The following is a 26271-nucleotide window of genomic DNA, read 5'->3' as shown; positions in this document are numbered from 1 at the left end:
CTGTATGATAGAGAACTTTATAATAAAGAGTAAAAACATAATTTAAGACAAGGAAATTTTCTCCCCAGATTTCTCTGAGCTATTGACCCAAATATTTTTGTTGCAATACTCATTTTAGTGTTGCAGCTAAGTCATTATTTCATAATCAGTATATAAGCATAAAAAATAAGGGGAAATTACCTATTATTCTGTCTTCCTGGCTCCCACTATGATTAACAGGCGACTGTGCCATGTGTCACACTTTTTGTGTCCTTCCCAAACCACAATGCCCAAATTGTCATGCCTGTTTTGCATATTTGCATGTTTGAACTTCTCGAGTGTGACTTGTATAAGACTGCACACAATTGGGGTTTAGTTGTTATGACTAGTTGGCAGTGTTTATATGCATCCTGAGCACCCAGGCTGTTCCAACTGTGCTCCAAGAAGTTCTTGGATCTTAGTTTCTAGGATCATTTTCACCTGCAATGAATGAATCACTATCAGATTCACTGCAGGTGAAATGAGTAAAACAGAGTCAATATCCAAAACCCGGTCTACCAATATGTATCTCTGGACCCAATGACACAGGAGATTGTGACTAAACTCCTATGACCCATTCCTTTTGTCAGAAAAAAAGGTATCTATCCAGCTCCATTCATGAGCCACCAACCTCAGTCCTGTTGCGTTCAGGTCAGCCATTGATGGCTTGAACGTCAGTGTCGAGGACTACCATCTCTTGGTGGCAGGAGCTCCGATGATGTGATGTGACAACAGTCATACCAAAGTCCCTAACTTGGAAATCGCTGCCTTCATACGTCCCCCTGCCCACTTGCTCCTACGAAACCTGCATGACCCTCGTTTGTCAGGTCTCTGGTCTCTCAGGCTAAGCAGGTGACATGCAACGTCACTTGATCCTTGCCACAACCCTAGAATGAAGTGCTGATACTTGAGGGCCCAGTGCTTCAGCATTGACCTCGCTGAAGGTCCAAGGTCACACGGCTAATAAAACCCAGACCTAACTTCCCAGCTTGAACCATTTACAACCAGGGTATATGTCGTGTCTTCGGTCTTTTCCTGGAGGTCATTGGCCCATTCTTTGCTATGCTGACCTCTCCTCTTTCTAGTTTGGGCTCAAATGTCACCTCTCCCTGACCACACCACCTTGAGGGACCATCAGCCTTTCTTTCCCTTCCAACGATTACCTACTTAGTTGTCATCGTCTGCTATCACCTGGCTAATTATTGATGATCTACCCTTCCCCACTTGAATGTAATATCTATGAGAGCAGAGCCCTTACCTGTCTTGGTCACTGTGTTGTGCCCCGTGCCTAGAATAGTGTCCAGCTCTAGGAGACATGGAGCAAATATGTTGAACACTCAGTGAATGAGACTTATTGGTTTTGTCTGGAACACACTCGTGTGGATGTTGGCTGATGTCTGGGTCTCAGTCATTACTTATAAAATGTTGAATGGACTCAAAGCAGGAGTCCAAACATTGATAAGAAAGAGTTCCCCCAGCTCCTTTGTCCCTGGTTGCCCACCTGCATGAACATCAAAGGTCCACCTTTCAGAGGACCTGAGCTTCTTGGCTGTGACTTACATAAGACTGCACACCATTGTGGCTTAGCGGTTATGACTAGTTTGCAGTGTTATGTGCATCCTGGGCACCCAGACTATTTAAGCTGTGCTCCAAACACTGCTAGGATCTTAAGGGCCTTCTCTGAGGAAAAAGATGTGAATATGGAGACAAAATCCTAGGCCTCCATTTTCCCTTCCACTGGGGAAGCTCTACTTCTGTGTGACTTACAGCAGTGGGTCAAAAACCATCCCCCCAAAATTCATGTCTTCCTGGAACCTCAGAATGTTATCTTATTTGGAAATAGGGTCTTTGCAGATTTAATTAGTGAAAATAAGGTCGTACAGATTTGGGGGGCCCTACATCCAGTGTCCTTATAAGAAGCAGAGCAGACACAAAAACACACAGAGTAGGCTGCCACGTACAAACTGAGCAGACATGGGGGTGACGTGTCTGTAAGTCAAGAAACACCATGGATTGCTGGAAACAAAGAGAATCTAGGAGGGATGCATGGAAGCAAGATCTCCCTCAGAGCCTCCAGAAGGGACCCACCCTGCCAACCCTGTGATCTCAGACTTCTGGCCCCAGAACTGTGAGCGAATACATTTCTGGTGTTTAAAGCCATGAGGTTTGTAGTGACTTGTTAGTTAGAGCAGCCCCAGGAAATGAATGCACTTACATAATGAACTTCCATGTAAGATACTATGTGTAGAAATGTCCTGTTTCAGTGATGAAAACTGCCCCAGAGCATCCCCCTCAGCCCCCCACATGCCCCACGGGCTCGTTGCACGTAGCGCATGCCTGCTCTGGGCCTTGTCCTGTGCACCATACCTTGGATTGCTGATCTCTGAGACAACGAACTGCCCCTCCCACAGGACTCAGCCTGCCACCACCACCAGTGCCCAGGATCCACCTGCTGTTCCTGCCCTGGGCTTCCCTGCAAGAACACCGCTCTCATGAGAACTACCCCAGAGGTGCAGTCATCTTCGGGGCTGGGGGTCTAGGTACCTCGTAGGCCAACTTTGGCCAACAGTCGGAAGAGTGGCAGAAGGATGTCATAGTCTGGAGAAGCTGTCCTCGCTGTGTCCACCAGGGTCTGCAGAAGGGCTTCGCTGCCACCCTTGCTGACCATGTAGCGAATCCTCTTGTCTGTGCCTGATGAGAAGCAGAGGAGAGCCGAGCCACACATGACCACCCCCATTTTCCACTGAAAGCAGACTTCACAGCTACAGACAGAGCAAGGGTTGGTTCGTTTCACCCCCAGAAACCAAAACTGGGTAGTTCTTGAAGCAACTTGTGTAAAGTTGTGCTATTAGGTGAAGAACCAGGGTTGGGATTGGGAGGGTATTGCATTAAATAGAGAAAAAATGGAGTGCTTAAGAACATAGGTGTCTTCACCTGCAGCAGCTGCAATAAATGGAGCCTAGAATCCACTTTTCTGAGATCCTACTGAGTTGCAGTGTATGTGTGTACTTGCAAGAGCATATATGTGAATATGCACACAGGCTCACATTTAATCATGCACCTAGAACAAGACGGAATCTCAGTATCCCTCTTCCATAGCTTTGAATCATCTGTAAGAGGGACTGGGATTATAGCTTCTCTGGAATAATTTTATTGACAGTGTAATGATTTTTTGGCCTTCGTGAACTAATGGGAGGAAAATATGGAAACGACTAGAGCAATCCTTTGAGACACAAATGTCCAATCATCCTATCGAAGGAGTTTTGAGGAGGGTCTGTGGCTAGGATAAAGTATATTGGGCTTTCTACCTAAGAAGAGTGCTGAACAGGGATCTCCCCCACCTTGCCCCAGGACAAGCTCAAAGGAGGTGATTACATTTCACCTTGAAAGGGGACCGAGGTGATTCTCTATGCACTGGCCTGGTTTACCTAATCAAGGAGGCCAACAGACCTGGGGCATTATCATCAAAGAAGATGCTCTGATACTTCATCCTACTGTAAAGGAGCAACAGTCAGAAGGATATCTCCAAGGTCTCATTCTGATTGAAGGTGGCGCCACCCCAGAAGACAAGTGGCTTCACCTACAGAAGCTACCTTACCGCAAAGGCTGCAGGGAAGCCGCCCTGCCATTGGAGGGCAGGCAGCACAGCCTATGGGAAAACCTCAATATGCCTGGCCCCTTCCTCCTGAAACCCCAACCTGAGGCCCCATGGCTTTGGAGGGACATTCATTTTGGTATCGTCCATTTGCTGTTAATAATTCTTTCTAATGCAATGTGGCTGATACACCACACAGACATGAACATTGAGTGAATGTTGAGCTGTCCAAGATACATTTTCCAGGACCCTAACATGGAAATGAGCTAACAGAGGCATGACACCGTTAACTCAGTTGATTCTGATGTACAACTCCTGTCATCTTATCTCTGGAAAATTAATGACTTACCACACTGCTCAGTCCAGCTCGGACCCCTCATTCCTGTGTCCACTTGACATATGTAAGAGGCCGTCAATACATGGCGCTCTGTAAATGAGCCTCGGTGGAGGGGAGCAGAGGGCGGGGGGGCAAAATTGCTGAGGGCTAGCTCTCTCTGAGGAGGGCCACAGACCCCCGCAGGTCCTTCACCTCATAAATAAAACACCACAGAATAACCTCGCAGAGTCTGATTTCCTCCTAAGTTTGGGGTCACTGAGGAATGGGTGACAAGACAATCAACCCAGTTTACTCCTGGTCTTAACAACCTCAGTGAATAAAGATGGGCTGGAGTTTCTGTCTCACACCAAGAACCTGCGCAGCAGCGCCCCGGGGCCTCGTGTCCGCCCTGAGGGGGACGAGCCCTGGCCACTCACCAACAGACAGCAGATCTCCGAGGACCTGGAGGATGCTCAGGACGGACTGCCTGTCGGAAGAGCTCTGCAAGGGAAACACAGAAGCCACCTCTCAGAAGGAGTGTGAGAGGAGGGAGGTGGCGAGGTCGGGGTGCACGTGGGGATGGCAGGAGTGCTGGCTGCCCTTGAGACAAAAAAAAAAGTGGTTGAAAGGCTCCTTTAAATAATGACACTGCAATGAACATCCCAGGGGCTCTGCCTCCGTATTTCGCCTTCAGGACCCCTCCTTGGAGACCCGTGTTGTAGTAACATCAGGAACCTGGGAGGAAGAACAAGCATTGGTCACTCATGCAGAAACAGCAAGTGAACAGGGCTTGGTGGGCCAAGGTAGTAGAGTTCTGTCATTTCAGCAGGACTGTTTTATGCAGGGCGGAAAGCAGAAACAGAAATCCATTAAAGGTTTTGATGCAAAGACTTTTCTCCCAGGGGTAAGAATGAATTTTTTATTTTTTCAAGAGAAACCTAGGGTGGTATCAAATCCCATAGTGTAGATGCTCTACAGGATCCCTGCAATGCCTGGCACTCTTCCCTGTGTTATACAGAAGAGGGCACTGAGGCTCAGAGAGGGAGCCCTGGTCCCCAAATCAGGCCACTGGTCTTTCCACTAGTATGCTAATTTTTTTTTGAGATCTCAAGAACTTATTTACCTACGAATTGTAAGCTTATGCCCTTACACACCGTCTCCCCATTACCACCACTCTCAGACCTTGATAACCACCATTCTACTCTCTGGTTTTACAAGTTCAGCTTGCTTAGATTCCATATATAGGTGCTATCATACGGTACTTGGCTTTCTCTGTTTGACTTCTCTCCAAATAATGTGTGCAAGTTCTATCTGTTGTAAATGGCAGTGTTTCTCTCTTTCTCGTGGATCAATAATATTCCAGTGTGTATGTGTGTGCGAGCGTGTGTGTGTGTGTGTGTGTGTGTGTGTGTGTGTGTGTGTGTGTGTACTTTATCCATTCATCTGCTGATGGACACTTAGGTTGTTTTCATATCTTGGCTATTGTCAAAAATGCTGCAAGGGAACATTAATGTGCAGATACCTATTTGAGATATTGATTTCAATTCCTTTGGATATATACCCAGGAGTCCTATCTTATACCATTCACAAAAATTAACCTGAAGTGGATCAAAGATATGAATGTTAGGACCTGAATCCATAAAGCTCCTAGAAATCACAGGGGAAAAAATCCATGACGTTGGTCCTGGCAATCTGTTAGGTCTTAGTTCAGACACCAAAGCACAGGCAGAAAAACAAAAATAAACATGTGGGACTACATTAAACTAAAGTGTGGTGCTTCTGCACAGCAAAGGGAATAATCAATACATAGAAATGACAACCTACAGAATAGGAGAAATATTTGCCAACCACCTATCTGATAAGGAACTAAGATCCAAAACTAAATAAAGAACTCATATAACTCCATGGCAAAAAAGCAAATGGCTAATTTAAAAATGAGCAATGAGCCTGAACAGACGTTTTCCAAAAGACATACAAATGGCCAATTAGTATATGAAAAGATGCTCAACATCACTAATCAGGGAAATGCAAATCAAAACCACAAGGAGACACCTCACACCTGCTGTGATGGCTTTTATCAAGAAGACAAGAGATAAATACTAGCAAAGATGTGGAGGAAAGGAAACCCCAAGCTTTGTTATTTAAGGTAAAGTTTTAATTTTCCCATTAGTAAGTCTCATGTTCCTCATCTGCTTCAAAGACCTCAATCAATCCCCATCACATATGGGATAAAGCCACAGCTCATTAACAGGGTTTCCAAAGCTCCTTAGGATCTTGTCCTGCTTATCTCTCCAACTTCATTACAACACACCTGCCCAAAATCTATGTACCAGCAACATGGAATTATGTGTAATTTCCTGCTCAGACCATGTAGTTTCTTGCTCCTGTACTTCTGATCATTCCCTCTTCCTGGAGCCTGGTCAATGCCAGCTCATCCTTCAAGTGCGCTGTGCTCCCGTAAGATTCGCAGCCTACCCACAAGCTGGGTTTGGGGTCCCTTCTGCCTCCCCATCACTCTGGGCTGTTAACAAGAGTGAGTCCCTTGTGCTGAGCCAGTCACCAAACCAGGGCTTAAGGCCTAGACTAAGTGCAGTTTCGACCTCCCTTGAATCTGTTTGCTGAGGTCCCCTCATCTTCCCCCAATGGAGGGCAACCATACCTGAAACAATCCTTTCTTTTCTTTTGCTAATAAGTTCCTGCCCCACCGTCTTTCCTATAAAAATCTTCCTTTTTGTACAATTGCTGAGAGTCATCTCTCTACTTGCTAAATAGGATGATGCTCGATTCATGAATAACTTAATAAAGCCAATTAGATCTTCAACTTTACTCAGTTGAATTTTGTTTTTAAATAGGGCTCAGCTCTGACAGCGCACTTACCACGAAATGACAGCAGCAGGGCACAGTCTTGCTTCCTGCCCCATCCCCACTAGATATTAATCTTTCAAGAAGGAACCAGGTTTTGAATATATCTGTATTCCCAGCACGTGGGACAGAGGCTGCTGCAGGGAAAGTGTGCACTGTACGATTTTCAGAATGGAACCAAAGAGAACTATAAAGAACTCCGAGAAAGCCATGAAGTCCACACTACAGCCCAAGGCAGAGTGGTGCTTACACTTCAAGTTACAGGCTTGAGCCCTTCCTGGAAGTCACACCTCAGCACCCCAAGCCAGGGCCAGGACGAGGGGAGGCCAGTGAGGTACAAGCTTGGGCACAACATTCTAAGTTTAAAATGCAGTAAGCAAGATGAATAATATTTTAACACTGCATTTTTTACAAACCAAAATGAATGCAAAAAATCCACGATGAATAAAATACCAAACTTAACTCTTTCACTTCCTATTCCCGGTGTGATGAGACATGCGGGATCCCTAGGCACTTGATACCCACCCTTACCAGGAAAAAGGCTTGGCATCTTCCCTGCTGGGAGCTTTGATCTAAAGGAAGGTTTCCACCTTCTGCCTCTGCAATAGGCCAGCCAATGAAGAAATGAAAGTACAAGGGGTGGGAAAATTAATAAAGGGAAACCTCACTGGCCTCCAGAGGCCAGAGGGGAAGCTCTTGTGTCCCACCACTTCTCCCCAGTTGCAGATCAGGCAGAATAGAGGGGCACCTTGGAAGTCAACACCTGTTTAGTCTCTTTATCACCAGCGGGAGGAAGGAAGGTTTCCACCATCTGCCTCTGCAGTAGGCCAGCCAATAAGAGGCCTGCACAACCTAGCCAATGAGAAGCCATGATACATGGGACTCCCAGCTTCCTCCAATGGACTTTTTGCTTAGAACAGCCCGTCCCCTGTGAAATAGCCTCCTCTCCTATGTGCTGTGGGTGTGCCTATGCTGTTGCTGTCCCTGCTTGTCCCAAATGGCAATTGTTTGCTATTACCAAGTAAACGTATTCTTGCTGGAAAAAATAACTGTTTTCTTTTTAAGGTTAACAGGGCCAAGGGCAGCGTCTTGTCAATGAGTTTCAGCCCCGGCAAGTTCACTATGGATTCAATGAGACGAAAGAAATGACAGTGGAACCTTCTTGGGGTAAAAGGGTTAATACCTTATACCCAATATTCCCGCGGTGGCAGGTCAATCACTAGAATCCCGTCCAATCAGAATCCCATCCATGCAGCAAGCCAGTCTCTGCCTCCAGGCCTCTCTGCCCCCACAGCCATCTTGGTCTCTGTCCTCGGTGCTGCCACCACTCCAGCCTCTGCTCTGCTCTCCTGCAGCCTTGCAGCCGTGTCACGTGTTGCCCAGAGTGCTGAGCGGGACTCTTTATATAGAAAAGAGTCAATTGCCCACACGTGTGTAGTGAGGCCAACCAGGGCCAGGTGAGAATCCTGACCACAGGAACCTTCACTTTATCCACAGGCAGGCGGCCCCAAAATGTGTCACTTTGGCATATTGATGACTTTGAATTAAAGGGAATAGAGAAACAGCCAGTGCAAGAGGGATACTCTGACCCTCTTCTGTCCCTGTACCCTTTCCCACACCTCAACCAGGGCACAACCCTCCCATGTGAAAGATAACCCTCCTTTCATGTACCAGGAGGCAGAGAGCCGCCTGCATCAGCAGAGACGGGGAACTTGGAATGGAGAGGCTGTACGAACAAATCTGGTGACTTTTTTACTAATTCTCTACCCAAGCCCAAATGCTGTTTAGAATTCCTTACTAACCGAAGCTCCCAAACACAAGTTTTCTTTGTCCTGTCAGTTCCTCACAGATTCATTGTGTCTTTGTCTAAAATGTATAAAAACTGCCTGCCTTGGTCATTTTTTGGGGGGGGGAGGGATGTCTCAATTTCATAATTGGGCCTCTGCACACATAATTAACCCCAGGGGTTTTCTCCTGTTAATCTGTCTCATGTCAGTTTATTCTTAGGCCAGCAAGAGGAACCTTGAAGGGCAGAGGAAAATTTCCCCTCGCCAGCAAAGGCCGTCCCAGCATGCACTTTGCTGATGCACCTCAAGCCGCACTGCACGTGACAAAGGCCGCCTTCTCTGCGTCCTCAGTCCCGTGCCACACGCCAGCAGATGTCAGCACTCCCTGCTCTCCTCAGTCTTCCAAAACCAGGGAACAGGAACCAAGAAGCACTGGAGCAACTGATCCATCACTCCGAGGAGTTTGCTGGCTTGGATTCTGGTACCCATCCCAACTGTGGGGAGATGTTCCCCCACACCAGCAAACGATGCTCTGGGTTCCCACTGGGTGTCCTGCGGCTCAACTCAGTGCTCATACTACCTACCCAGAGACAGCATCAGACCCTGCAGGGTAAGGCTTCAGTCCTACCAGACTGCGCCCACCTCACCCCCAACTTGAGATGCCAGTCATAAGTTCAGGTTGTTCCCTATACTTCTGACTGACGGACTATAAGTTTCCCTGACCTCCTCCTGAGGTTCAGTTAATTTGCTAGAGTGGCTCACAGAACTCGGTAACATGTTACTTACTAGATCACCAGTTTATTATAAAAGAATGCAACTCAGGAACAGCCAGATGGAAGAGTCGCAAAGGGCAGAGGATGGGGAAAGAGTGTAGGGCTTCCATGCCCTCTCCAGGCACACCACCCTCCCCTAAATCTCCACGTGTTCCCACAGCTGAAAGTGCTCTGAACGCCATCCCTCCACGCTCTTGGGGTCCCATGGAGGCTTCATTACTACTTTGTGGATAAATGCAACCTCCATCCCTTCCCCTCCTGGGAGGTCAGGGGTCAGGGGAAGGAAGGACTGAAGCTTTTAACCCTTTAATCTCATGGTTAGTTCCCAGAGCAACCAGCCCCCATCTTTAAGTGGGGTCCCAAAGTCACTTCGTTAACATAACAAAAGACACCATCATCACTTAGAAAATTCTAAGGGGTTTAGGAGCTCTGTGCCAGAACCAAGAGGAAGACCAAATATATATTTCTTATAAATCACAATATCACAGCCAGATTCCAGCCCTTTGAATGTGGTCCCAAAGATGGCTCACGGTAGAAAACAGTCTCTGGAATGGTGTCCCTGATCTGCACTGACATTTCTGGATCCAGCTGATGCACCCCCATACGTGTCCTAAAAAGAAGGGGTTAAAGATAAAAGAGAGGTTGTGCAATACTGTGTAACTTACAAAATGTTGGATTCATTAATTATGAATAGTGAGCAAGAAAACGGAAACTAACAGTGGGAATAGAGAGACGAGAGAAAGAAGAAAGAGAAAGAGAAAGATTAATAAAGTAGGAACTGACTGAAGAGGAATAAAAGATCCAGATTTAATTTCCTTTCATTCAATTATTCATGCATTCATCTCACAGATGTTCACCGGAAATCATCTGTGTCCCAGCCACCAGGCTAGGCAGCAAGTTTACTGAAACACTGAACTGCACGAGGCTCCAGGCCTGACGGAGGTGACCAGGTGGCGGGGAGTTAGGACCGGGGTGGTGACAACCGTGGCAAAGGGAGGCACTGATGCCCTAAGAATCCAGGGAAGTCACATTTAGCCCAGCCAGGTCCATGAGTGATAAATCTGAGAAACTCGTGGAAAGCGGGGTTGAGGGAGTGTTCCAGCAATGCTGTGACCCTGTGTGCTCAGAGGGAAGTGTGACAGACAGCGGTGACCCTGGGGGATGAAACTGCTTCCAGTGTGACCAGGTTGCATGGAGCAGATGGTGAAGAAAGCTGTAGATTTCTGTGGCCAAGACCTGGGTCCTCTTCCTCTCTACATACCCATCTCCTAAGGTGGCATAGATAATCCATGTACTTTATTGCATTAATTTCTCAACCTAAGGAATTACCGGCTTTATTGCAATGCCCACTAGAATTCTCTGAGGGCAAGCATTGTCTTATATGCCCGGTTGTACCTGCCATTCCTCTGCATCTGCTTCCATGAAACCCCATTTCATTCAAGGAGGGGTGCAGTGAGCTTGCTGATGGAGTATCATATCATACTCTCCCCTGCCCAGGGAACGGGCCACAGTTCATCTCCTCCAAGCCTTTCCCCTTTTCCTGTGCTTGGATTAGAGCCCCGATCTGGATAAGGAAACCGAAAGAGAAATCCACTGAGATCCCAGAAAAGAATTTTCTCCAGAATTAAAAGCATGTATATTAACAAACAAACAAACCTCTCTTTCCTGTTTTTAGACATTGTTGTATACGGAACAACATGATCCTGGGTCATTGGCAACTTCATGAAGCTGTCAAACCTACCATATGGAACCACCTACCTATGGACTTCCAGAGAAGTGAAATAAAATATACCTCACTCACAAAAGCCACTTTTAGTTGGGTAGCTTCATTGTGATGTGACAGCAAAAGGAAGAAAATTTTACACCTCCAGGTGCCCAGTTCCCAAGCACAATGCAAAGCAGGAAAGAAATTGATTTCACAAACTATAGAGCCAACCCACTAAGAGAATCCTGCCATGCCATAGAAACTAAGAGACGGTATCATCACATAGATGTTGAGCTCACAATGTTCTCATTCTGCTCCGAGCCAGAATGAATCAGCACAATATTGTTTTTCTTTAAGTAAAAATTATGGCTATCAGTGGAGAAAAAATGCTCCACAAAAATCTCAACTGGCATTAATGTGTGCACTGCTATATTTACCAATAAATATTTTACACTGTTTAGAAAAATAACACAAAGCCGTTATCTCACCCACAGTAATAATAAATGAGCAATTAAGGAAGGCAGGATGCGATCTGCCTCAAGTTTCCTTTAATGATCCTTTTCAATGAATCACTGGGTAATCCCCTGTTGTTTAAGACTCTCCTATAAAAAAATGGATCTGCCAGGCTTTCGGGGACAGGCAGGCAGTTAGAGGAACAAACAGTCGTTCACAGTCTGCGGGGTTTTGAACTGCAATTTTTCTCATATATTGTTTTGAATTTGTTGCTCCCTAGCATTGGCATCTTCTAGGCCTCTCTGTTGCCTTCCTCCTCCTACTCCTCATGACGGTTTGTAAGTAAGACTCGCATCATCCAGTCTTTGGATGCTCAGCTCCAGCCGCAGCCCCCCTCCAGTTCAGGGCGTGCCAGCCACAGAGGACCAGCCCTGGGCTCCACGCCCATCACGGGCACCTGTGCCTTCAAAGCTGTGCTCATGCTGCTACCACTGCTGGAGTATTATTTCTTCTCCCTATTTCTTTTTTTTTTTTTTTTTTAAGGTATGATTGATATACACTCCTTTGAAGGTTTCACATGAAAAAACAATGTGGTCACTACATTCACCCATATTATCAAGTCCCCACCCGTACCCCCAATGCGGTCACTGTCCACCAGTGCAGCAAGACGCCACAGATCCACTATGTGCCTTCTCTGTGCTGCACCGTTCTCCCCGTGAGCCCCACACCATGTGTACTGAACATGATACCCCTCAGTCCCCTTCGCCCTCCCTCCCCACCCGCCCTCCCACACCCCTCCCCTTTGGGAACCACTAGTTCATTCTTGGAGTCTGTGAATCTGCTGCCATTCTGTTCCTTCAGTTTTGCTTCATTGTTATACTGAACAAATGAGGGAAATTATTGGGCATTTGTCTTTCTCCGCCTGGCTTATTTCACTGAGCATAATGTCCTCCAGCTCCATCCATGTTGCTGCAAATGGTAGGATTTGTTTCTTTCTTATGGCTGAGTAGTATTCCATTGTATATATGTACCACATCTTCTTTATCCATTCATCTTCAGATGGACACTTTCTCCTCCCTATTTCTTAGCCCATGAAACCTACTTACCTTTCGATTCCAAGCTCAAATTCCCTTTCCCTATAGTCTTTATAGTTTTCCCAGCACCTATTACCCAAAATTGCCATACGTCTGCACACACTGGGCATGACACGACTCCAGGGGGTGCCATTCACAAAGACTAAAACCCGATGGGTACCCCCTGTGTGGTGCTTTGTGGTGGCTTGACCTGTACAAAAACAGGATCGTTTGTGCTACATCTGTTTCCCCGTAATCCATGTTGTATACACTTTTATTAGAATTCTTACTAGAGCCAGGTTTTCTTACCTCCCTGTTCTGGTTGTCTATTGAGGAGTAACAAACTACCCCAGCACTTTATAACTTAAAACAACAGCCTTTCATTATAGTTCTTGGTTTTGTGGATAAGGAATTTGGGCATTGCTTGGCTGGGGGATTCTCCTAATTTCCACGGTGTCAACTAAGGTCACTGGGTAGCGCTCGGCTGGCAGATGGGTTGGCCGGGCCTGAGGGTTGATAATTTGTTCCCTTGCGTGGCAGACAGCTCGGCAGGGATGTTGTCAGCTAGGCGGGCTGGATGGCTGAGCTCACCATGGGCTGCTGACCAGAGCACCTAATGTGGCCTTCCTAGCATGACAGGCATAAGGTGTCTGGACTTCTTGCATGGCAGCTGGCTTCCCCCGGACCAGGCATTCCAAGAGAACTGGGTAGAAACTGCAAGGCCACCTTTGAATTAGCCTCAGAAGTCCAGCCACCAACTCGGCTTCATTCTACTGGTTAGTCATGTCATGAATGACAGCCCAGATGCAAATGGAGGGTAGGGTCTGCCTCTCAATTGGAGGAACAGAAAGGAATTTGCAGTTGTTTTTCATCTTGCACTCCTGTGAGCTCTAGAGAACATTTTTTCTCGTTCCCCTTTGTAGCCATAGATCCTAGTGTGGGATTGTGCACAGAGCAGGATCCCAGTAAACTACACCATGGGATGGGATGGGATGGATGGAAGAGGAAACTCAATATGCAATCTAGTACCAAACTGCATGTGTACTGTTTTTTCCTATACATACCTACCTATAAAAATGTTTAATTTTTAAATTAAGCCCAATAAGAGATTAACAACTAACAATAAAATATAATAAAACAATATACTGTAATAAAAGTTATGTGGATGTGATCTCTTTCTAAGTATCTTACTGTACTGTGCTCACCCTCCTCCTTGGCATGTGAGATGATAACATGCCTGCATGATGAGATGAAGTGAGGTGAACGCCTGATGGAGCATCAGGCCACTTTTACCAGATAATCCTTCAGAAGGAGGATCATCTGCTTCCAGACCACAATGGACCACGGGTAACTGACACCACAGAGAGTGAAACCGTGGCTAGGGGAGTCTACTGTGGGGTGGCCCTCCGGAATGCTGCGTGCTCTAGTAGTGAATAGGGAGCATCAATACCATCACAGACTTAAAGTGGGACAAAAAGAAGCATCCTGTGCCCCCTTCCCAATTTTCTCAAGTCCAGGCCCAATGTTACTGGACAGGACAAAAACAGCCCATCTCCACCCCATTTTGCATAACAGCCCTGATATCACAGAAACAGAGAGCTTACACTCTGCTACTCTGCTCCCACAGATGGAAACAAGCCTGTGAAATTCTAATTTTTAGTCCTTGAAGAATAAGACAGGATCTCTTCCAAACTCATGAGCCAGAGGCACAGGACACAGCTCATTGCCCAAGAAAACCACATAGCGAAAAATAAATGTATTCTTCCAATCATGTAGTCTGAACACTCACTCGAGATGGTCCATTGGTTAAATAGAAGACGTTATTAAGTTTGGAGTTGGTAATGAATGACAGGTGGAGCACCAATCACAGACTTCAATTACTAAAAATGGTCGTGATACCAGACATGGTGACCCAGAGCTCTTCACCCTCACACAAGAGGAGACAGGCAGAGCTGCATCATTAGGAAGAAGGAAAACTTCCTGTCAAGGTTGGAATGAGTTCAAAAGAGACAGGAGAGGTGTTTTAAGAGTATGGACTGAAACAACTATGAATGAAATGAAATGAGTTTTATTGCTATATGATGCGGGTTGGGGTGGAAATCGTGGGGCATATAGAAAGTTTGAGGTGATTATGGAAGTTTGGTGATGAGTGAGGTGGTTCTATAGCAAAATGTCACAAAATAAAAGGGTATGTCATGTGTTCTGGTTAGGATGTCTTAGATGGAATTTAAGAATGAACAATCCCCCTAGGATCTTTCCTCCTAGTTCCCAGGACCCCGAATTTGACAAATGCCCCAGTCATTTATTGGGTCTTATATAATTAAGTATTAAGAATATCAAAGATCCTCCTCCTAGGGAAAAGGGTATTCATGGTGTCTCATAGAGTAAAGACAGAATGTGGTCCATTTTTCATTTATCTGGCAGGTACTGTTGAATATGTACTATATGAGTTGCCAGGAATACCATGGGCAGCATAAATATACCCAGGCCCAGTTGTCATGGAGCTTCCAGGCTAGATGGACAGACAGATATCTAAATAATCACCCAAAGGGATGCAAAATGGTAGCTGGGGTAAGTGCCCAATTTATTGGGCCATGTGACCATAAAATAGGGTATTTGACATGAGTCAGCAAAGGAGTCCCTTAAGAAGTAGCACATAAGCTGAGAGCTGAAGAACAAACAAGAGTTAATTCAGACAAGATGAGAGGGAAAACTGTTCAGGAGAATACAGAGAAGTGTAGAGTCCTGTGGCTGGTGGGAACACGGCAAAGGTGAGGGACAAAGAGGCCCAGTAGAAAAGGGAGTGTGGTTAAAAGGACGCACCTTTAATTCCGACAGCCCTCAGTGACCATGACCTCTGTAAGACTTAATTTCCTCACCCACATCATTGGCCTAATAATTGTACCTACTTCACATGTGCAGTTGGGTTAAAAATACCGTAAAGGCTTAGGTCTATGCCTAGGTCATAATAAATGCTCAGTAAAGTGTTGGTTAATAAATATGCGCCAGAGCCATGCCCAACAAAAGGTGGATAATTTAAAAAAAAAAAAAGATCTGAAGATCCTTTGAGATGCATCTTCCTGTATCAATTTTCCACACTGATCACGTTATTTATCCCCATTTAGCAGAATATTCTTAAGGAGGATGGAACAATTAACAAAACCTATAAAAAGGACAAGGTTGTGTTCTTTGGGCAGAAACGATTTGGAATCCTGTGCTTTGTCAACACCAGGCACACCTCCTGCCACTCAGTAAATGGTAAAGACTCCAAGTCATAATAATAATGACAGCAATCAACAGCCTCACAGCCCTAAAAGGTTCTCTGATTTCTTTTAAATGACACTCATTGGAAAGCAGGCTCCATCTCTACTTCTAGGAAAGCTATGAAGTCTCTCCCAAGCACAGTTGACAAATGACAGCACAAAACCTGCAGGTTAGAATTAAGGACTGCTGAAAAGAAGCACCAAACAGCTTTCAGCTTTTCTGAATGGATCTAAACGCAGTAAGCAAATAACGTTCCCAAGTGCCCACCCACCAAGGCTCAGCACCAGGGCTGAGGCAGCGAGTTGCTGCCTTCCTGTTGAACCAGCAGCTGCTCCTCACTGCCTGGATCCTCTCTGATGTCATCAACCTCTGAAACACACATGGAAGATTAAAAGCACCAGGGACAGGGAGGCTCAGCCATACCTCTGCACAGCCACTGAGCCAACCAGCTACAAAAGGCACTGAGAAGTTGTCCTTTTCCAGGTCACCCACCCCTAATTCTTGGTGAGCTGGTCTAAAGCAAAATTATAAAGTGAGAAAAGTTTGACTCTAGGGTCTTCATGTCTCCCATTCAGGGAACCCTGCTGTCTCATGGCCTGGCTCTACCACTTGCATACTCGCCAACCTAGGAGGAAATGGCCTTCCCAACCCAATCTGAAAAGCTGATTTTGCAGAGATATTCTATAGAGTTTGAAAGTTAAGAAATAAGTATCAGACTATGAATCAGCAGCCCCAGTAACCAACGATACCATGGAGTGTGCACTTTGTTTCAGGTATCAGTTACTGCAGAATCCTCAAAACCGTCTTGCCAGTTAGGTGTCATTATTCTTGCTATACTGATCAGGAGACTAAGGCCCAAAGAAGTTGAATAATATGCTCAAGAGCAACCGTAAATTGAGTTTACTGAATTGAGTTCCTATTTTCTGAATTGAGTTTTGAAAACTAGTAGATTTGAAAAAATATTTTAGGACATCCTAAAGTCACTAAATAAATGTTTACTTAGCAAAAGCCCTTTGACTCTAGAAACCAGACTGTGATAATTTTAAAATATGTCTGTAAATGCTTTGTTGTACCTACCACCAGGAGGTAAAATCTATGGCCCATATCCTGAGTCTTGGACAAGTGACTGTCTTATGACCAAACAGAATGTAGAAGAAGTAACACTGCTTAACTTCCAAGGCTGGACCATAAAAAGCAATGCAGTTCATGCCCAGGCCACTGGGATGCTGACTTCTGGAGCCCTGAACCACTCACTGAGAGTACTGACTAACCTAAGACAGCCATGCTGTAAGGAAGCCCAAGCCACATGGAAAGACGCATAGAGTGTGGTGGTAGACAGTCCCAATTAAGCTCTTAGCTCAATTGGAATCATTCACCCTCACCTCTGAACCATGAGAGTGAGCAATCTTGAATGTCCAGACCAGCTGAACCTCCAGATAACTGCAGCTCAAGCCAACACATGAGACACCAAGCAAGAGCTGGTCTGCTGAGGTCCTTTCCAAACTGTGAGAAATATAAAATCATTGTTTTAAGCCACTGGGATTGGGATAATTTGTTACACAGCAATGGTACCTGAAATGTAAACCAATATCAAAAACAGATCAATAAAAAGCACTGAGAATTTGATTTCTAAAACCTGAATTTGGAATGCATGACAGTTAAACAAAGAACAAGGAACTAGTCCAACCATTTAAACTGCAAAATATCACAAAGATTTTACTGAGCTTCTCTCTTATTGATTTTTATAAGACATAACATGATAGAGAGTAAACATCAGGCTTGGAGTCAGTAAACCTAGATCTAACCCAATTTTTCCATTATTTCTTTAGGTAAATCATCTACCTTCTCTGGCCCCTACTTGCTTTCCCCACACTTCAACTAAGGGAATAAGGGGAGATGATTTTTCAGGCCCCTTCCAGCTCCATGGACCCTGGGGCATTCAATGATGTCAGACTGGGGTCAATAGAAGACCCTCCAGCTAGAAAGTGAACATTCAAGTTTTTGTATTGTGGGCTAGCAATGGCTGGTTAGTAGGTCATACTCTGAAAATGAGGGATAAGATAGACAGTGATGGTATCTCTCCAGTGGCTGGAAATATGCCCAAAAGTCTCAGAGGACAGGTGTATCCACAGAGAGCTCAGGTAGGACATGGAGCTCACCAGAGTTATCCCCTGGGATCCAGAATAAAGCCAGTGAGAGGCGTGTACAAGAGACCAGTGTTGACCTCAGGTCAGTGATCCCCGTCTTCCCCCTGCCTTGCTACCTCTCCTGACATTTGTTAGCATAAGAAAGCACGATGCTACTTTAAAAGAACAGCTCTACATTGGGTCTGCTTCCCAGGAAGGAGCAAGACTTTCCCTTTTAGTTCACACACACTGGCCAGCGTTCACCTTCCAACCTCACAATTTTCTATTAATGCCTTTGTGTCCACCCTGCCCACTCTCTAAACCTCCATTCTGCTAACTATCTTCTCAAAAGAGTCTTTCAATGACTTAATTTATGCTAAGGCAGGGTTTCTCAACCTCAACCCTGTTGATATTTGGGGCCAGATAATTACTCGTGGAGGTGGGGTGGGGGTGGGGGGTTCTGCCCCATGCATCGTAGGATGTTGATCAGTATCGCTGGTTTCTACCCGATGGATGCCAGTGTATAATGAACCCTTCACCAAGTTGTGACAAAAATCCAAATGCAAAATTGGCCCTGAGAGAGAACTACTAACACACTAGTGCACTAATGACTAATACCAATGTAACACGGTAACCCTCCCAGTGTGTCTAATGAGGATAAGGACAGAAATCAAAGGAATAAAGTCTTCGTGTTTCACAGATAAGCAAAAACAAAGTCAGAGAGATATTTTTAGGCCTGGATCCCTCTGGTCACCCCACAGACTACTTCTTCCAGACAACTGCCTACTTTCCAATTTCACTCAAAGCCAGCTCTAGATTTTGGATCAGAGATACAATCAATCAAATTCAGACACACACACCCCAACACACAGGGTATTTAACATATCTGATATAAATATCAGCTAGTTGAATGTAGCATATTTCATTCTATAGTTATATCCCCCAGCTACTCCATGGCTTGAAAATAACTCAACAACCAAAAATGAAAGGTGTGGCTTTGGTCTAGCATGAGACGAATCTATTTGAATGATTATTAATTCAGCCTCTTTCTACAGTGATTGGTTCTGTTGTATTGGAGGAGAGCAACCAGCATATTCTAGAAGGTAAAGACTAAGATTTTTTCTTTGTTTTATTTCCAATATCCTACCTGATTTACCCATGATCGGCTCAGTTATTGAAAGCACTGAGTTAATATAACCAGAAGACATGTATCAGATATCTACTCCATGTCAAGGGCTGGGGATGCAGTTGTAAACATGTCTGCAAAGTTTCAGTTCTCACAGATATCTCAGTCTAGGAAGTATTTGCTCAACTAATGTTTTGGTTATGGTAAGATTAGCAGACACAATTGTTCTAGGCATCCGTTTCCTTCATGCTTCTACTAAATATAAACTGCTTCCCCAGCTAGTCAATGAGTTCATTGGGCTTAAAAAGAGAGAGAAAAGGCGCATGAATGAGTTAGGATAATCTATATGGAAATCTCTTGCCTCCATTAATAAAAGAAGGCCCAAACCCTGTCAGGATGGATTGTGGGAGAGGCTGAAGGATCACCTCATGGAAAGGGAGGGGCAGCCGTAGCTCAGAGACTGAATCTCTGCTCCTGGGGATTCACCTTCCCCACAAGCTACTCAGACAGCCAATTATCAGGAGATAAACTTTGCATATGACTCTACCTGTTGTGTCAAAAGAACAGGAAGTGGGTTTGGTGGATGGTAGCTTGGCTCTGACACAATATACTTCCCTTGTCTTCTACTTAAGGTTTCCCAAGAGGTGTGACTTCTCACCATGCCATTGGCCAGCCTCCTTCTGGTGGATGCCATCTTTCCCTCATCACCTGGGTTCACCCTTAATTATGTCTGGACTCATTAACTAAAGGCCAAAGTATTCACCTTCCAACTTCTCAATTTTGGACAGCAAGATGAGGACATACTGGATTTACTACCCGCCTACCAAAGGCAGTTTTCCAAGTTCTTACTTCCTGTTTGAGGACCCACCTCATTCATGGTAGATTTACTCAAGCACTGCTTATACCTTTCGGGAGGAAACATTAATAAGCACAATTAATAATAAGCACAATGTTATATATGAAAGAAACTCAAGCAGTAACGAGAAGGAGTAAGAATATTACACAACCTGTGGCCAAGGCTGAAAACACAAGGCCCTAATAGTTCTGGATGAATTACTTCATATAAACATCATCTGCATCTAAGGTGAAAGATACCATGTATCTGACAGTAAGAATTCCTATAGTTCTTCCCGTGTTTGAAGGCCAAATGCTGGTGGGTATCTCAGAAAAGCACTTGTAAATACTCAGCCTTAAGTTTCTATGAAAAGAAATTACTCATCCTATCCAGATAGCATGTGCTCCTCATCTTGTGAAGCACATCTCAGAATTATTTCAAGCCTTATCATGAGACTGTTGGATCAGGTGGCCCACACCAAGCATCTCAGAGGAACCTCAACCATGATTTCCATCCTAGCAATTCCCATCTGCAAAGCCAAATGTTTCCAACCAAATATATCCAGGAATCTCAGTGCTATGTGGCCAGCTGCAATGAGAATTTGTTGCAAGATCTGTTTTATTAATTATAAGCATAATGCAACTGCTACACAGAAAGCAGTTTGGAAATAAATTAGTCATTCTATTCATCTTTCCAAATATCCTCTAATTTCTTTACCAGATCATCCAAGGACCAAAGATTTAGTTAATAACATATTTTTCATCTGTATTTCTACTTCAGGTCCTACTGATCCCTTCTTTAGTGAATGTTATTCTTAATGTAATCGTCACCACCAGGTAACATAAATAGGTTACCTGAGAGTATTTTGTAAACCATTGTCCCAATGAAGGCTCATTCTCACCAATAGGAACTTCCCTACAATGCATGCTTGAATTCACATGGGCTCTACCATTTATTTATGAATATCATGGATGCCTCTTTGGAAATAAACATTCCATAGTGGAGCCATACAAACCACAGATGTCACCCTAGATCTCTACCAGGGACACTGTGCCTACTTGAAGTAAATTCCTCTTGGTTGTTGATCATTTCACACGAGGTTCTTCAAGTACTCAGACCGTGTTGCATGAAGTTAGAATAAGTAAGAGACAGTAAACAGTTTGTAGATTAAGATAACAGTGAACACAAACCAATGATACTGTGTCTTTTTTCAGAGTTCATGCCCGAGGTACCAGAGGATTCCAGAAAAATCAATGTCAGCAGGTTGAGTTATAAAATTGATGACAGTTGAGAGGTTAAACAAATGGGAAAGATAGTAGGAAAAAAAGATCTCCAAAAGATAGAGGTGGCAGTTCCAGTACGAATGAAGGCTTCAGGGGCCAGAGACTATAATGGGACAGTGGGAGAAAAATAGTCTATTAAAAGATTCAGCAACCAAGCCTTGCATGTTTGGCAATTAGCCAATTAAGTCACAATTTTAAGAGCCCAGAAAAGTGTCTGCAGCTGTGTAGGATCACATAACCCTTAAAGAGGACATCAGACAACTCTCCTCTAATTGCCAGGGCTGAATTCCAAGAACTAAGGAGATACTCAAAAAGCTCTCTTAATTCATCTTTCTGGAATTTCAAGCTTATGGTTAATTGTCAAGTAAATGTCATGGTGATGGAAACTGCCTAGGACTGTGATCCTTCCGATGAATCTGAGAGACAGGGCTGGGACACCAATACTCAGAGATCCAGTGGTAACTCCTTGCCTAAGATAAAGGAGAATTACTGGTTGGAAGTCACTAAGAAATACAGTTGCATAGAGTCGTGACTTCCCTCATAAGCAATTACTTGACAGACTGTCCATTTATTCATCCTTTCATCCATCCATTAATCAAGTGTCTATTAAAATCATTTGATACTCATGAATACATTAAGCCTTGGATTAATATATCAAAGGATGTATCAAAGGGAGCTCAAAGGATGCCACCAGTATGGAATTTCTCAACCCAGCTGAAAACAAGCTAAAAGGACCCAAAAATATTAACAAGTTACCACAATCAAGTGCAAACTGAGTTTGAGGTTGAGGAGAGGTATGAGAGAGGGAAAATCTAATCGTGAAAGGCTTCACTGTAGGAATAAAGTTAATAGAGATGGACAATGAGAAAATGCAAAGTGCTTTCCAAATAGAGGAAACAGTTATTTTGGTTAGCCATAACTGTCCCAATTTCAGGGTGGAAACTGCTTCTACAAATCTTATGAAGTATCTCTGACTCTTCTTAAGTTTTGGCCCTCATCTTGTTGAAGGAGGTTGACCAATCATGTAAATAAACTGCTAGGCTCGTCAGGATTAAAAATCAAAGTTCTCTCTCACCAGGCAGATGCGAGCAGGCTACTTAAGCAAAAGCTGAGAGCCTTCAATCAGAGATTCTACAGAGGTGTTACTGCCCTTTGTAGGCAGTAACAAACAAAAGTAAAATAAAGTAACAACAAAAATTGACCAAATTAGTTCTAAAGCCCCTTTTATACATTCCTGCACATTTTAACTTCAACCGGTTATGTGCCCATTCACCAAGGGTAATTACAACTGTGTCATGCCATTTCAAAGGTGTGATGAGTGCTTTCATACACAGTTGAGATAAGCCTTACGACCCTCTTCTGTTTTTTTCCAAGTCTCCATGATCAAGTATGAAGTAGTTGATGATGAAAGATCACTCTAACCTTTTACTCTGAAGGAATTCAATTCAAAAGCATCGTGTTTGAGCCACATAATTGGGAGTGTAGACACCATTTGTGAGGAACATACTGATTTCCTTAACACCACCCCATAGGTCAGAATCAGAGAAGCATGGACCACCAGGTCCTTTTAATAAAATGGAAGAGAAATTTGCACAGAGGGGAAAAGACAAATTCTTGAAAAAATTTAATAAACTTTTAAATTCAGAATGATTTCAGATTGTTAGAAAAGTCACCAAGACACTGTCACCCTGCTGCCCCATTGTTAACCTTTTAACATAGCATCGTACATTTGTCAAAACCAAGATGCTGACATTGGCACATTGTCATTAACTAAATTTTAGACTTTCTTGGATTTCACCAGTTTTCCCACAAATGTCTCCAAACTGTCCCAAGTTCCCACCCAGGATATAACATTGCGCTTAGCTGTCACATTTCCCAGTCTCTTCTGGTCTGGGATGGTTTCTTAGTCTTTCTTTCCTTTGCTTCTAGGACCTTGATGGTCTGGAGGAACACAGGGGAGGAATCCTACAGAATGAACCCCAAGCTGGGCTAGTCTGATTTTTGTCTCATTATTAGACTGGGTCATGGGTCTTGAGAGGGGACGTGTGCCCTTCCTATCACATATCAGGGGTGCAGGATACACAGATGCTATCACTCATGAGGTCATTACTTGATTCAACACTTGAATAAGGTTATATTTGCCAGTTTCCTCCAATGTGAAGTCACTATTGTTGTCTTTTCATACCGTTTTTTGGAAGCAAGTCACTAAGTCTACCCTATACTGGAGGAGGGGGGAGGGAGTATCTATATATATTCTTTAAAACCTTGATATTTGAGGGAGAAATACATTCAGTTCATTCAGATTTCATGGGAATATCTACATTCTCTTCCACCCTATTTTTCATAATCACACACCCATTACTTTGCTTGCAACAGGACTTTCTACAACTCAATCTGTCAGTACCTCCTGCAACCTTGTCAGGAAATGGACAATATCATGTTGCTCCGAGGGCTGTTTTGCCATCAGCAGTGGATTCTGGCTGTGAGAGGTGAAGTGGACGGGACTTGGAGACAGTTCCTTGGAGGGAGAGCCTGCATTCAAACGCAAATGTGTGCAGTAATTAGGTATGATGGGCTGTAATTTTCTGACTTCCTTTTGCAAAATAAATTGCTTTTGGAGTTGAAATGTTCTCTGGCTTTCTTTCCCTCAAGTTTGGCTTTGTATGAAATCCCCCTTTTCAAAAAGCCAAATTTCTTTCATTTTATCCTGTAACTAATTTAATGCTAATTGCACAATGACTGCATCACTGGACACATTGTGGAACAAAAAAACTCATCTGTAAACCTGAAAAGTGTAAGTAAGCCCACGGTGTGTTCCAAGATTAACCTCTGAGAAGCTGCCTTTGAGCTTTATGCTGGGTAAGACAGGGCTGCTGAGCGCTGCACATCTGAGCTCTCAATGCAGCAGACACTTCTAGAAACATGAGTGCCCCGTGGCGTCCATGAGGATTCCCTTAACGGATCAGAATCTTAGGCTTTAGAATTTCTCTAATCTGACTCCCATCAGATGCATGAATCACCCCTACAACACACAGACGAGGAATTTTCTAATCTTTTTATTATAATACATCCAGGAACAGGGAACTCAGCACCTCCCAAAGAACCTTTATACCACTGTGTGAAACTCTAAAGAAGGTTGCCCCTCAAGCACTTGGCTATTTCTTTGTGATTTATGAACTTACATATTTGCCTAGTCTCTATTGAAAGAGGGTGATTAAATTTGTTTTAAAAACAATGCACACTGATGTATGTTTTGTGTATGAAAATATCTGGGGAAGCAAATATTAACAATTGTTATTCCCGAGTAGTGGGATTACACATTATTTTTGCTTATCCAATTTTCTAAATTTCCTAGATGAAGATAGATTTATTCTAGAATAAACAAAATGCCAAAAGAGAAGAGAGGGAAGTGGGTAGTGACAAATATATGAGCCCAAAAACTTCTAATACCCCTGGGGCTGGGGTCACACCTACATTGAAGAGACATCTCTACCGCACTTAGCATTATTGCCTTATAGTCATGCATGCGTTATATTTTACTCATTTTTTGCATTGATTCAACAGACATTTATTGAGAATCTACAATGTGCCGAGAGCTCTGCTAGGCACTACAGAAACACAAACAGCAAGATACTAATGTGGCGCAGTGGTGGAGACAGACACGTGAACGGATTCAGGCTGTTCCAGGGTGAGTGGTTCAAAGCCACTACCTCCAAGCGTGTACTTTGTACTCCGCTCAGCAGCTCCAGGTAAGGGGCTTACCTACCGCCACATTCTGATCAGATTTGCATGTTTACTACAATAATTTTCCAGCATTTGACAATAAAGTGTCTCCAGGAGGGGACACCTTTTCCTGACACACAGGTACCCCATAAGTTAGTGGCAGTCCTGAAAACAGGCCCCCTGAGTATTGTCAGAACATCATTCAGCTTTGCTTCAGGGACAGGGAGTGCGTTGCGGAGAAGTTAGGGAGAGGATGCTGCAACTATGCCTTAAAGCCAACTGATGTTCATTTGCCAAATAAACAAGGCGAAAGGGCTTTGCAACTTGTACTAGAGCTCAGTGGAGGAGTGTAAGACATGATCTGCGAAAGCAGGCCTTGACGGGGGGTTAGATTCTACCCTGTAGGCAGTAGGGAGCCGAGGTATTTAAGGCTTTGTTTCTCATGCTCAGTATGTTGAATGAAAAGTGAGTAACTGAGTGAATGAATGGATGAGTGAATGGATGCACCAATGAGTAAATGAATGCATATCAATCTAATTGGTCTATTTATAGCTATAATGCACACTTGAGAACAGATTATGGACAATTTCCTCTTGCCCATTTGCCTTCAGCCACCACCCAGATCCTTTCACTCTTATCCCTTGTGGGGAGCCACCCTCAGGGACAGAATTAAAAGTGACAGTGTGGTAAACCAGGCACCCACCGGGACCAGGAGACCCCTGCCATCTGCACAGATGTACTGGACAACTTGTCTGCCCACTTTTCACATACAGACATGCATGCAGACATGTACACACACACACACACACACACACACACACACACACACACACACACACTTTTCTGAGAACTGCTATTCCCTTTCCATTCCTGGCCACTGTGGGTACAGCTACATGTGTACCGCTTTGACCTTCCCCCTGGCCCCAAGTGACTGGTCCAGGGGTGGGCAGCTCTCTCAATCCAATGGACCCATTTGTCAGGACTGTTGAAGCTGGTATCTCTCTCTGGTGCCTTGACTGTATCATGTTAAACTCAGGAACGGTTGGCACTTGGAGATTGTTTACAGAAAGAGCTAAGAGAAGCCCATTGACAGCAAGTAGGAAGAGTGAAGTGAGGGGTACAGAGAAGTCGAAACGGGAAACTTCATGAGAACTGCCTGGAGGGAAACGCTGTCTCTGGTTCATTCAGGAGACGCAGACTCCTGTCAGGGTCTGGTGAGAAACTGTATCTCTAGAATAAATCGTCTGTTATATGTACATGGGAGTTGGATTTAAATTAATTTTATTAAACCCAAAGTGTGGTTTAAGTTGGGTGTGATGGGATCCAGAACAG

The 26271-nt window shown here is 44.3% G+C and overlaps 1 protein-coding gene across 19 annotated transcripts in view; it reads right to left on the bottom strand.

Moving 5' to 3' along the window:
• The window catches only part of AGBL1 (AGBL carboxypeptidase 1), an 834111-nt gene that overhangs the window by 777687 nt on the left and 30153 nt on the right, over window positions 1-26271 (bottom strand). For all 19 annotated transcript variants that reach the window (XR_008994688.1, XR_008994687.1, XM_057494793.1 and 16 more), the window contains exons 2-3: window positions 4367-4430; window positions 2563-2709 (exon numbers count right to left, since the gene is read on the bottom strand). Coding sequence is in view for 17 of the 19 variants with exons in the window: in XM_057494793.1 (XP_057350776.1) it covers window positions 2563-2709; window positions 4367-4430 (211 nt within the window). In the remaining 2 variants the exon portion in view is untranslated. The remainder of the gene's footprint in view (window positions 1-2562; window positions 2710-4366; window positions 4431-26271) is intronic.

The sequence above is a fragment of the Manis pentadactyla genome, chromosome 18, assembly GCF_030020395.1.
Source record: "Manis pentadactyla isolate mManPen7 chromosome 18, mManPen7.hap1, whole genome shotgun sequence".
NCBI classification, from domain to species: Eukaryota; Metazoa; Chordata; class Mammalia; order Pholidota; family Manidae; genus Manis; species Manis pentadactyla.
This window is presented reverse-complemented; position numbering and strand designations above follow the sequence as displayed.